The sequence below is a fragment of the Camelus bactrianus genome, chromosome 4, assembly GCF_048773025.1.
Source record: "Camelus bactrianus isolate YW-2024 breed Bactrian camel chromosome 4, ASM4877302v1, whole genome shotgun sequence".
In the NCBI taxonomy this organism is placed as follows: domain Eukaryota; kingdom Metazoa; phylum Chordata; class Mammalia; order Artiodactyla; family Camelidae; genus Camelus; species Camelus bactrianus.
The window spans coordinates 46,297,655-46,311,509 of NC_133542.1; the positions used below are offsets into that span (position 1 = coordinate 46,297,655).

Genomic DNA, 13,855 nt, shown 5'->3' on the forward strand with positions numbered 1-13,855 from the left:
GAAGCTTCAAAAACATTGGTAACAGCTATTTTTTAAACTGGATGGTGGGTTTTTAAAAATTATACATGTGTTTTCTTTATATTTTATAACTTGAATATATGAAATATTTCATAATTTTAAAAAGTAAAAAAGCATGCAAAATTTGAAAGATTTTGACTAGAAAAACAAGCAAGTAAAAAAGGAGCAAAGTGTAAAAGACTTAAACAAGGATAGTGATACAAAATTGTTAAGTAGTGGAAATGAATGACAAAAAGGAACAACAACAAAAAAAAAACAAATATAAGTTTTTTGTTCAAAGAAGACTGGTGGTTAGAAACAAGGATCCAAGGAAGTTTCAACACTTTCCTTCTCCTCTATGACCATCCTACTTACTAGCCACATACCCAATTGCATGCTCAAAGTAGGAAAAACTCAGTAATTTCTTTATCCCTAAAGAAGGTTGCTTGCAGGGAAAATGTTCTCAGAAAAGAGACTAGTTTCAGCTAAAATATGAAGTAAAGAGGGTGCTTTAAGAAAAAAATGGAAGTAGGTGAGTCTATTTAGAATAGATGGAGGGCTTCAAAGGGAAAGAAAAGTAGAAAGCTCTGGGAAGGAAGGAACGTGGGGGAAAGCCAAGAGCTAAGAAAACACAAAGCGTTAAGGGAATAACTTTCTGAGGATAGGAGATGGCTGAGTAGGTTCTGCTTTTCACATGGCAACGAAGTTTTTTAAGGAAGTGAAGCATAACTGAAACTGAGAAATCACACCCATTTTCATGTAAGAATTAGTTGAAGGTATCCTAGTAACTCAAAAGGGATGTGAGAAGGTTGTACTTTGCTTCATGCAGAACAATGGTAGGGCAGTAAGTGGACAGAGAAAATTTCCAGTCTCTCTTAGGAGCAAAGTACACTGTGGGCCTTGTTCTATAGTTACAGAAAAGTTAAGATTTAAGTTAAATAAGGACTATAAATAAAAACTTAACAGGGGGAGGGTATAGCTCAAGTGGGAGAGCACATGCTTATTAGCAAGCAGGAGGTCCTGGGTTCAATCCCCTAACTACCCCCCCACACACAAAAAAACCTTAACAATAATACCTCTCACCTTTCTGCAACACCCAAATGGAACTGGCTCTAACTTTTTGGTTTTATTTTCAAAACATGAGTTTAAATCTATTGCATTTGGCAGCTACCCTCTGAGTTTAAAGTTAATGTTAAGTTAATGCCTGAAGACTCAAAGGAAGGTTGGAGAACACAGAAAGTGTCAAATAACTGTTTGTTGGTGGCAGTAGTGAAGGTACCAAGTCAATTTCTTCCTTAGCTATATTGGTCTACTAATAAAGATCAAGCAATTACAAGCTAATGCTGTATCCAAAATAGCAGTCAATATGCCATTCCATTCAATACAGACAATGATGTCTCTTAACACACACTGAATTGTGTTTACGGAAATACCTGTTGACATCCAAAGGTGGTATGATATGACACAGTAGAGAAGAAATCGCAAAAGTTGGATCTGAGTCTGTTCTGCTAATTTAAACTAGATATGTAATTGGGCATCTCTGTGAGACTCTCTGAGCCTTTCTTTATCTAGAAAACCATCCATGACTAGTTTATTATGAGGGTTAAAAACAGAAGGAGAGAATACATGCAAAGCAGAGAACCTGGAACAAATTCCTACGAGGAATATCAGATTGAAGAGCCCTGTATCACCTGCATAGCTATCCTCAGAAATTCTACATCTCCAATTTAATGTGTCATTAAGCATTTCTCTTTCAGAGCTAGTCCCAGGCCCCAGCCTGTCACTCCCACACAAACAGAAAATGAGCTGGCTCTATCCAAAAGTCCTAGCTTTGATTAGCAACTCTCAACTACCTCAGGTTTATACACACATATACAATACATAACTTGGCCCCCAACCGTAGCATCCATAAGCAATTTGGGAACTGTTTCCTTTGTGGTAATAATGATTTCCATTACCAAAACACGCTTCCTAGGAGTAATGGATTACAAACATAGCAGCCAATGTTTATGTGAATACATCCTAGTAATCTTTTAATAACCTAATGACAGCTTCAGTCCATTCATACCTCACTCTGTTTTCATTTCATATGTAACAAAATTTTTAAACACACTTTACCCACAGGTGTTAAAAGTTATAGAAGGCAAGTAACCATGTTTTCTCTTTGAAATATGCATTACTATCAAACTCTGGATGCTAAGCAAATAAGTAGTAATGGCTTTTGAAAGTATCTTACATGCTTCCATTTTTCCTTCCCTACACAGTTTCACATATTTTGTAATATCAGCTGCTTTTGTACAGAATTTGACCTATTAAGACAAGCGATTAAGACCAAAAGATCAAAAACAAGGAACACTAAGTGGTCAAATAATAACAGCATCTCAAGGGAAGATAAACATTGTTCAGAAAAGCTGGCTGAAAAAGCTATGTTAAAGAGGTCCTCTAAGAAGAATACTCATTCCCACATACAATAAAAAGCAAGAAGAAGATACTGAGAATGTTTTGTCTTCCTAGAAACAACCTAGAATGTATCTTGTGACTTTCAGCCCTATGAAGGGAAAGGGTAAACATATAAGAACCTGGAAGAAAGCTTTGAAGTGAGCATCCTCTTGAACGGTAGTGTTCTGATCACTTGGGAGGAGAGGGAACAGGCTCTGAAGTCTCACCCTTTCACAAATCACCTTGTTAGGATGGCCAGGTAGAGGTGCTGAATTGGCCCCGGGAGATATCTGGGAAAAAGAGGGAGAAGAAAAGGATAGTTCATGGCTAGCTGCACCAATGTGGAGAATCATGCCTATGAAGGACAGTCAGGATTTTCTAGGTATTTGATGATTTTGTTAGCAGAGACTGGAAAGAAAATATTAATCTTAAACATCAAAACAAATATAAGGATGACAAAGGTTGCCTCTGGCAATGGATCTGACAAAAAAAAAATTTTAAAGACAAAACAGCATTGCTCAAGAATGCAAAGTCCTTCCTATATTTCCCATACAGTATCTATTACTATCTTTTCTGCTGGCATTATTTGGAAATCCTAAACGACAGATAAGACTTCATGTTAAGAAAACCTGAGGTAAAATCACTTAAGTAGGGAAAGATTGTGTCAACCTGGACTATGATTAATTTTTTCTCATTCTATTTTTTAATCAACCTTTCAATGACCATGGAAGGGAAGAGGAAGAGATTTCAGAACATCTGTGGCAAAATTTCCACAGTGACCATAGGTATAAAAAACAAGAATTTGACTCTGGAGATCTCAGCTATAGTCAATACAAACCTAGCAACTTTCCTGAGGAATTAAAAAAGATCATAAGCTCAAAAGTAAACAACGGCATGTTTTAAATGTGTGACTAGATTTTGAGTTCATCTCCTTAAACTTATATGTATACTTAATCTGTAACATTTTAAATCTCAGGTATCAAGAATATCACCTATTCTACTGTGCTGTGGAGTGAACTGCCCTTGAGGATAAGGTCTGTGGACCTGCTTGTCCCTACACTAAAGACTATGTGCTTTAAGGAAGTCTTGTTTTTACTTTCATGGCCTCATTCATTTCTTTACACATAAGCGTCTATTCTGTGCCAAGCACTAAACCAAAAATATAGTCATGGTCTCCTACCTTCAAGAAGTATATGCTATAAAAAATGAAACAAGAGCAAATCACCATACAATATAAAACGTATCATCTTTCTGTGATAATGGTCCACACTGGTGCTATGGAGAGGTAACTGGTAAGAAACAGCAGTATAGTCAAGAAACTGCAAAATGTTCAGCATAGCTGGTAGTTAGGAAGTTGCCAGAGAGGAAGGCAGAGACAGATCATCAAGTGGCATGCTAATTTTATGAATAATCCTGCTATAACAATCTTCCTTAGTCCTCTCACAAATTTTTGCTTCTGGTTTGCTATGAACCTGGTAAAGAGATAACCAGGCCTGTTGCTAAGAGTAAAATTACTTCCAGAGACCTTCTGAGGATTAAAAGCAAAACACCTGAGGGCAGTAACTTTAGATTTCATTAGCACTGCTCCACAAAATGTTTTGGACAGGAACTAAAGCTTATCTCTGTACAACAAACAGGAATGTGCTCATTCCTTTACCACTATGAAGTATGAATGGCTGAATCAAGGGATATTTACTGACTGCCTCCTGTAAGCAAACAGTTATGTTAGAAAAAGAAATAAAACATGGATCTTGCCCTCAAGGAGCTTATTCTAGTTAAAAAAAAAAAATAGATACAAGCAGCCAACTATAGAATAATGTCTTAAATGCCATAATACAACGTAGAGAATGTCATTCTAAGTGAAGTAAGCGAGAAAGAGAAAGAAAAATACCGTATGATATCACTTACATGTGGAATCTTAAAAAAAAAAAAAGACAAATTTATTTAAAAAAAATAAATAAACAGACTCACAGACACAGAAAACAAACATGGTTACCAGCAGGGGAAGAAGGAGAAGGGATAAATTGGGAGTTCGAGATTTGTAGATATTAACTAATATATAAAAAAAATAGAGAAACAACAAGTTTATACTCTATAGCATAGGGAACTATATTCAGTATCTTGTAGTAACTTATGGTGAAAGAGAATATGAAAATGAATATATGTATGTTCCTATATGACTGAAGTATTGTGCTGTACATCAGAAATTGACACATTGTAAACTGACTTCAATAAAATTATTAAATAAAAAATACTTCAATAAAAATATTAAATGAATAAACATCATAATACAGACAAAAATTAGAATAGAGGTAGGAGCCTTGGGTTTACCTGACGGCAAGAGTAAGAAAATATTTCATAGGAACAAGTACATTTCACATTCCTGACTCCTTACTCAAATCTAAGGAGTACTTTTACCACTTTAAAGCAATTCCCTCCTTTCTCAAAATAGTCTATTCCTTTATGTAGGTTTCATATTCTGCAATTTTCTCATGCTTATAATTTGCACAGTATCTCTAAAGAGTGTTTTAATAAGGCCATCTACCTTCCAACTACCAAACTAAAGCAGTCTGTGAGTAGCCCTCTTACAAACTGCTAGTACAAGTAGCTGGCTGAGAAAACAGATTTCAGAAATACACAAGTAAAAAACTGGCAAAATCTGACCCTTGTGACCACAAGTTAATAATTTTCAGGCATATTCCTCTCCTACCCACATCAATTTCCATTGGTCAGACCTCCACTTTGTTCATAAAAAGGGAGGACAAACAATACAATGGAGAAAAGCTATATTCAAATTCTGTAGTTACTATAGATTCAGGACAAAATGATAGATAAGTTTGATCAAAACCAAGTGCCCCCACTGGATAAAATAAAATCATACACTGAGTGGGAGGGTGGGGGCGAGAGAAGGAGAGAAGGGAAGAAGGAATTCCCACCTCTGGTGTACATCTCCTGTATAATCCATCCCTCCTTGGTGTGTGGGTAGGACTGTAAATATGGTGAATTTCATTCCCATGATTAGGTTAAATTATATGACCTAAATTTATAAACCCCTTCACAGAGGTGAAGGGATTTTCAGCTATAATTAAGATTCTAAGTCAGTTAATTTTCAGTTAATCAAAGGGGGAGATTATGGCTTGACATAATCAGAGAAAGCTCTCAAAAGAGAAGCTGAGCCCTTCTTAAAGAGATTCTCCTGTCAACCCCGCAGACTAAGCTGCTATGCTGTGAGAAGGCATATGAAGGGGGCCATGTGATAGAGATCTGAAGGCACCCTCTAAGAGTTGAGAGTGGTATCAAGAAAATGGGGGACCTCAGTCCTACAATCACAACCACATTGTAACAACCACCAGTAAGCTTGGAAGAGGACATCAAGTCTCTGATGAAATCACAGCTCCAGCCAAACAAGGCCCTAACCTATACGGGGACTTCAATCCATGGAAACTGTAAGATAGTAGGTTTGTATTTTAAGCTACTATATTTGTGGTAATTTGTTACACACAACAGAAAACTAACACAACATAAACGTATATGATAAAATAAAAACTGTTGTACCATACTCAAGGAAAATTTCTTCTCCAGAATTTTAGCTGTATTAATTTGATTATGAAGATATAAATTAAGTAATACAGCATTTAAAAAATTTTTGTTTTGTTTTGGGGGGGAGGTAATTAGGTTTATTTATTTTTATTTATTTTTAAATGGAGGTTCCAGGGATTGAACCCAGGACCTTGTGCATGCTAGGCACGCACTCTTCCACTAAGCTATGCCCTCCCCATTCAATACAGCATTTTTAAAAACCTCAATCTGGTAATAGTTAATTTCATGCCAGGAACAGAACGAGGTTTTCTGATCTTCACATATTGTAAGTTAGGGTTAAGTGACTTGTTTAAAGTGAATTATCTCATAAATACCAGAGCCATAATATGAAGCCAAGTCTATCTGGCTCTAAGCTTCAGACTCAACTCAAACACCATGTAGTTGAAAAAACTTTAAAGTAACACCCTTCTTTATAATTTAGTTGTATTAGTAATTAACAATTATTCCTCAAGGCCTATTTAAAGCTATTTTAAGTATTTGAAAATAAATGTTTCTTTCTAAGTTGTTTCTGACATAAACTTCCCTAACTGCTCCTTCGTTAAAATTACTGAGGTTATACTATATCTGAAAATCGATACACAATTCTATTTTCCCCTAACCTACCAACTGGTGAGCATTACAAAGACATGGTAACTTCAGCAGTCTCTCAAGATGCAACCTGTTTCAAAAGCCCTGCCATGAAAACATCCCTGAGATGGAATTAAATCTGCAACTCCCCACACTTCTCATTTTTAATGTTTATTTACATATAACTATGACTAATTCACCCAGCAAAACTGTTCCCCATTTCACCAGACTAAAATTATAGAAAACAGTTTAACCTTTTAAGTACCAACACATTTCTATTTTAAGGACATCTTTTGGTTAATGTGGCCTTTCCCAGTCTTGGCAACCATAATGTAATCAACAATTTAACCTCTGTCTTGGAGAATGCAGTATTACCAGTTATTGTGCTAAAAATAACATGGGACTTAGGTCCAGATACTGTCCCAGAACTTGCTTCCTCCAAAATTGCTTCTGATGACCACTGCCTTCCTCAATCATTTGCATTTTTTCTCATAAAAGTGAAGTACAGAACATACAGGTATATGACCTCTGGCTAGTATTAAATAATGTACTTTCTACAAAACAAATTGCTCAGAAGGTGGAACAGCCTTCCCCAAAATGGACACACTACTCTCCAGGAAAAAAAAACTGTTCACTGTTATTAGTTGCATACCAACTGCTCACAGGTACTCAAATCATAACCTATTAGAAGAGAAAAAAACAAAACAAAAGATGATGAGTCAGGGGCTTGGTGTTGAGTCCAAAAAGTCCCTTTCTCCTCTAGATCCAAGTCTGGGTACCTACAAAATCAACTGGTCAAATTCAAATTATCTAAAAATCCAAATATTCTCACTGCTTCCATGATGGCAAATGTTAAATCTCCTGGAAAGTAATCAGGCAGATTTTATTAACAACTTAACAGTTTGAATCAGTGATCTTTTATCTGATAAATTCTCAGACTATATTCCAAAATATGAGAAAAGCCACATACACAAACATGGTCATCACATCAGAGCCACAATTTAAAAGGGAACTAGAAGTAACCTAAACATTGAACAAGTAATTATTTGGTAAGCAAGATTACGGTATGTATGCTCAGCGGACTATTATGCAGTCATTAAACCATTCAAGAATGAGTACTACTTACCTGGGGAGGATTATTACTGCCCAGCACTGAGACAAGCATTTTTAAAAATAAACTACTATTCCCACTCTTGAGTTAAAGCAAACAAGAAACTGAGCCCATGTCTTTCTGGGAGCAGAGCAGAACCAGGGTTGATGAAAATAGCTGAAAGGCTCCACTCTCTGCCTACCGCACACCACAGTACCACAAATTAAAGGGAACGAGGGGCAAGGGAGGTACATGCAACGAAGGTCTAACCATTACATATATTGAGCAGGGTACCGTAAGGGTTAGGAAAAATAAGGGTTACACATCCTTTTAACAAAGTTTTCTTTCCTTCACTTCCACAATACAGATTTCCCTGCACAAAGATTATTCTCCTCTCAAGGAATTGTGTCTAAAATCATTTTACTTAGGCTGGTAGCCTCTCAGTAGACTGCTCTAATGTATCTCTTCAGGAATTATCTCTAAGAATTACATGGATTTGGCAAATATCTAGCCCATGAACAGTCCAAATCAATAAAAAACAATTTCTACACAAACACATACATTGGATAAGATGAAGTGTGACTGAGCTCTTTACGATTCGTATTAAATAAGTCATAATTAACTCCTATTTATTGCATGTCTATCATGTGCTAGATACTGTAAACACAAAAAGAAATATTTCTTGCCCTCAAAGAGATTCAGCCTAGTGACGGGCAATTCAGTAAGAACTAAATGAAGACAATAGGGCCCCCTAACATAGCCAGAGGGGAGAAGGTAAGGTGTTCAGATCCTTAAAAAAGGAACACAAGATGATAGAAGAGTTGGGGAAAAAATAAGACTATGTACATGGCCCCTCTCTAACTGCTCAAATTTCTCACTTGTTAATTTACTATACAGAGTTCAAGTACTTGCTTGATCTCCACATAAACTATGTCCTATTAAGAATTTAACACTTGCTGAAAAAATGAACTAGATTAGAATTAAAAGCTCAAATGTGTTTTTACAATCTGTATGCTCTGCCCAGAGAAAAATACAGCGAACTATGATTTAACCAAAGTAGAACCGATATGAAAATGGATGTCTGACATATGTGCTAAGTACAATCAAAAAACTAGTAAGTAGACCCAGACATTACACAACAATCACAAGACTAACCAAGAACTACCATTCCAGCAAAATGAATTACAAAATGGTGGAGGCCTAAACAAAAGTGGGGCAGCACAGAGAAATAGATGGAATAGACTGGAAGTAGAAGGCAAAGATAATCTTGACCAATAATCTTTCTATACTGATCAATCATTTCAGAGATTTTTATCTAAGGATTTCTCACTCATACTTCCTAACCCCCAGGCTCAGAGGGGGAAAAAGTGAAAAAGCACAAATGAAAAGAGTCTGGGAAAGTAACTAAAAGCCTCACCCAAAGCAGTTGGCAGAGACACAATAGACCTACGCTGCACATTATAATGCTAATATATCCAGTTATGTCTAACTATGCCATCCCCTGTCCACCCCTCCTCAAAAATCAGGTTGCTCTAGTACAAAAAATTCTCAAAATTAACTTCCAACTCAGTCTCACTATAAAAACAACATGGGAATATAAATCTCAAGTACAGAAACAAACTACCTTCCAGAGTCACAGAAGATATTACAAGTGGAGGGGCCAGAGAGTTCATTTAAATCTAACTCTCATACTTTATAGATGAGAACCTGAGGCCCACATGGCTAGTTTGTGGCAAAATTTATGTTAACTATAGCCTCAAAAGGCCACCAAGCCCCTTAGAAACAAGCCTTACAGAAAATTACATATATCAACTTAAAATTGAACCCCTATAATGAATACATTTAATAATGGGTATTCGAAAAGTGAAATATATTGTGCTAATGAATTTATGAGCCAGCAAGACCGGGAGAAAGGATTACATGAAGTGACACAATAACCACTTAAAAATCCACTAAGTAATTTCATCTACTTATCACAAGTTCATGCCAGCTGCACTGCAACTGATCTCACATCAACACTTGGTCTTGTACTGGTACTTCTACAAAAGTCCAATTTCTTCCAACTGTCCCCAGATCCTTATTAAGCTCTGATTTCTTAAAAACTGAGGGAAGGTGTTGTTTTTTTTTTCCCTTTCTTCCTTTTTTTTTTTTTTTTAATTTAAGCCTAATTACCTTGGTTGCTAGCTATTTAATGGAATTTTCAATCAAGGCCAAACAGAATCCTATAACGCTTGCAATTCTGAGGTACAAAACGACTGTGCATGAGTGTCATACACTTAAATTTTCCTGTTTTAAGTGCGCCTAAGAAAGCAGAAAAGGCAGTTCATTTTTACAGTATTCATTTCTATTTACGGTGGAAGAATGAGCATACCCAACTTTTACCGAATAACAGGATACATCATTTTTACAGCAGAAAAAAAAGTAAGGTCCCTTACAAGTCCTACATATGGAAACGAAAACTTTATTCTCTTTTGCCTTCAATAATTTGAAAACTCTGGGTTTAAAACCAACCTCTCTCATTCTTCAGCCCTGAAAGGAAGAATTTCCATCCCGAGAACAAAACGCAGCCTGTTCGGAAACTCGCGGCGGCAGAAGGACGCGAGAGAAGACCCTTCCGACCGGGTTCCGCGTTCTCCTGGGTGACATCATTTCACCTGCGCCTTGGCAAAAAGGGAGGGATCCAGAGAGCGAGGCCATCTGCCAGGCGGCTGCGGGCCGACGCTCCTGCGGGCTGTGCCCGCACCTCCTTTCCGCTGCCCTGGGAACAAAGAGCGCCAGGCGGCCGCGCCGCGCCCCGCCAAGCATGGAACAACCACATTTCCAGCCAGCGTGTCCCAGCAGGCTCCCAAATGCCTCAAGCTCGGCCCGTCCCGCCCTCGCGCGGGAACCAACGGCCGCAGCAGCCAGTACCTGCGAGGGGAGGCTCCGCCCTGCGGGGCTACTCCCGCGGCTCCTCGCTGGGCCGCCGCCTCCTATTGTGACTGCTCGCCCAGCCAGCGGCCAGCTCGCCAGATTCTCCGTTCCCGGGCCTCCTCAACCCCGGAACCCGGGCTCCGACCGAGGCGCTGTCACGGCGCTTCCTTCCTCCCGGCACCATCACACGGGGCGCACCAGGAAACGACAGCTGCACGCCCAGAGCTGACAGAATCAGCTAACGCCTCGGGGGCCCCATCCTCTCCGCCCCCGCGCCCTAACCGCCCCGGCCGCCTCACGGCCCCGCACCACTGCACGAGGGGGGCCCCGCCCCGCCCCGCTGCACCCCACCCCGGTGCTCGCGGACGGGGCTCGCCGCGCGCCGGCGCACTACCCTCTGCTGCGCGCGCAGGCACCGCCCCCCGCCGCTAGGCCGCAAAATGCGCGAGCACGCGGCCCTCCCACTTTTCGGGTCTGGGTCGCCCCGCCCCGCCCTCTTGCTGGAACAAACCTAGCGAGAGGAAGGCCGGAGACTGCCAGACGCTCCGCCCCTTCCCCCCTGGGCTAGTCTCTTCGCGCCAAGCCCCCTTTGTTTCCACCCGCAGGGGAGGGGGGGCGGGGCGGGCTGAGCGAGAGGCGGGGCGCGCTGAGCGCGATGGGGCGCGTGGAGCGCGATCCGGCGCGCGACTCCGACTAGTTCCGGCAACAGAGCTGTCGCGCAGCACCCCTGCGCAGCCCCGCCCCTGCCGCTCCCCCGCCCACTCCGCGCCTGGCAAGGCCGCTGCCACACAGGACCGCGGACGGGCGGGTCCCCAATTCGTATACATCTCTGCCTAATTGTTGCTGCTCGTCCGTGTCTCCCTCCTCCAAACCTCAGCCATCAGACAGTAACTGACCTCACTCAAGTTCCCAATATATGTATCCATGTGGCTCGAATGTGAGGAATTTTTACTGATGTAGAGGGAGATGAGTAGTACAAGGAGTCTCACAATAGAGCAAGCAGGTTTGAACCCAACTTGTCCCACTGTCAGGCTCAATTAACCTGACAGTTATTCAGATTGTTCTGAGGATGGGAAATGAGATAGGTATGAAGGCCGAAGCTAGCATGCTGCCTCTCCTAATCACGTTTAAGATCTAAAAGAGGAAGCAAGATCTTCCATAAAAAGCACAATGAATATAAGGACAAGGTAAGTGGTATCGGAGGACAGGAGGGCAGTCAAGGGGACATTATCGGAGAAGTTATCTTTAAGCAGATAGGAATTCGATGATGTCTTCAAGGATGGTGGTCATATTTTAGTCCCATCAGCAAAAAACTCAGATGCTAGTTGTTTTGGCATTACTTAAGCCAGTCTCCTTCCTGCCTGGGCCTCAGCTGCCTCCGGTAGAAAATTAGGGAATAAGACGAAAATGATGTTCCAGGACCCACTGCACTTCTACGTAGAATAACACGAAATGGTAATTATTTGTGTACATTTCTCTCCCATATTAGATTGAGCGCTGGAGCCGTTTTGACTCTGTAACCCCAAGGTCCAAACCTACAGCCTAAAACACAACAGCAGGTGCTTAGCAACTGCTAAGTTCAAAGTTCCAGCAATAACGTCACGGGCTTTTGCAACTCCTGGGCAAAGAGAAGCTAGAATGAAATAACAGGGTCCCATGAATACGTCTCCTCCCCCGAGCCCCCGATACACCCCCATTATGTAGCCCAGTTATCTAACTCTTCCCACAAAGCCCTCTGCCAGTCTTCCAAAGTAGTCGATTTAGAGATGATTACATCCAAATTGTTTTGTTTTTTCATTTCATACTACAGAGTCATGAATCCCAATCACCTTTAGGCATCCAATGTAATCCATTTCTAATCTCTGAATCTCTCATAATTCCTCCTTCACTGCTGTGGATTCACCTAGCATTACAGATCTCCCAACAGAATCTTAGCTATACAAGCTTCCTTTCATAATGCAAATCACCTTGAAACAGCTTTTCTTGTTTACTTGGATATGAAGTATGTGATGAGAGAGGGCAATGAAGGGAAAAAATTGGAAACAGGGAGGGAAATTACCATTTGGAAGCTGTCCAATCATAAGAGTCAGATTCCTCAAGTGCTGAATCTCAGCAGCAAAAATCTATTACAGTCCCTCTAAGGTTCCTCGCCCTTAGGTTTACAGTGAATTCTTCCTGGGTTCAGCCAATCCTTTGTGAGGCAAACTCTTTGAGAACTCTTCTCAAATGATTGAGATCTTAGCTAACTGGCATCTGAAGCGTTCACCCAAAAAGTCTGTCTGCATGTAAACAATGCTTCCAAACTTCAATGCTGAATAGTTTGAAATCTGTACTGCAATTTCTTCTCTAATTGATTTTCTTGATCAGAAAATCTGGTACCCTGCTATTAAACACCCAATGAGTAGCTTAAATTTTAAGGTGAGCCACTGACTACCAAATGTGGTAGGGAGTACATTATAACAGACCAGTCGCTCGGTTTTGAAGTAATCCAATTCATCTGTTTTTTCTTTTGTTGCCTGTCATTTTCAGAATGAAACCTAAAATTTTATTTAACGTTTATCCAAAAAGATGGGAAGTCTTGTTGGAGAGGTGTTCAATGACTCTTTGTGCAATGATGGAAATGTTCAACATCTCCATCACCCAAAAGGTAGCCACTAGCTATATTTCACTGAGCACATGAAATGGGATTAGTACAACTAATTAACAGGATTGTTTAAATAGCCACATGTGGCTAGGGGACAGCACAGCACTTTTAGAAAAAGTAGTTGCTTGTACCAAGAGCTTTTAAAGAATTCTGACTCCAAGACTGCCCTTTAAAATTAGTTTTCATGACAGAAGTGAAAACTGTGAATGACTACTAAAAACTTCTTCCTGAGGCACCCAAGTCATATAAGTCCCCTCAACTTCAAAAATAAAAATATACCAATATGCTGCTTACCAAACATGAAAATATTGCAGTTCCTTCAAATGTATCTGGTGATTGGGACTGTCTACCCTGGTACCCTACCATTCTAATACATGGGAATAACAGCTTAGATTTTTTTATTGGGCTGCAATGGATCTAGAGATGAATTAGGGGGTACTGGTATGTTGAGTCTTCAGTCTATAAATAAGATGCATTCTTTTATTTACCTGAGTTGTTAATTTTTTTAAATAGCGCTTCACAGTTTTCTGCAGAGGTCATGTACATTTGTTCTTGAGTTTACTCTAGGTTTTATATATAATTATTTATTCTAACAGTTTATCTCT

At 39.9% G+C, this 13,855-nt stretch overlaps 1 protein-coding gene across 9 annotated transcripts in view; it reads right to left on the minus strand.

The window, feature by feature from the left end:
* RNF38 (ring finger protein 38) overlaps positions 1-13,855 on the minus strand; it is a 113,037-nt gene that overhangs the window by 42,173 nt on the left and 57,009 nt on the right. For 2 of the 9 annotated variants that reach the window (XM_074361835.1, XM_074361838.1), the window contains exon 3: positions 2,577-2,726. The exons of 1 other annotated variant lie outside the window; for it this stretch is intronic. In XM_074361835.1, coding sequence (XP_074217936.1) covers positions 2,577-2,726 — 150 coding nt within the window. 6 more of the 9 variants (XM_074361840.1, XM_074361842.1, XM_074361841.1 and 3 more) reach the window with 6 other exon arrangements.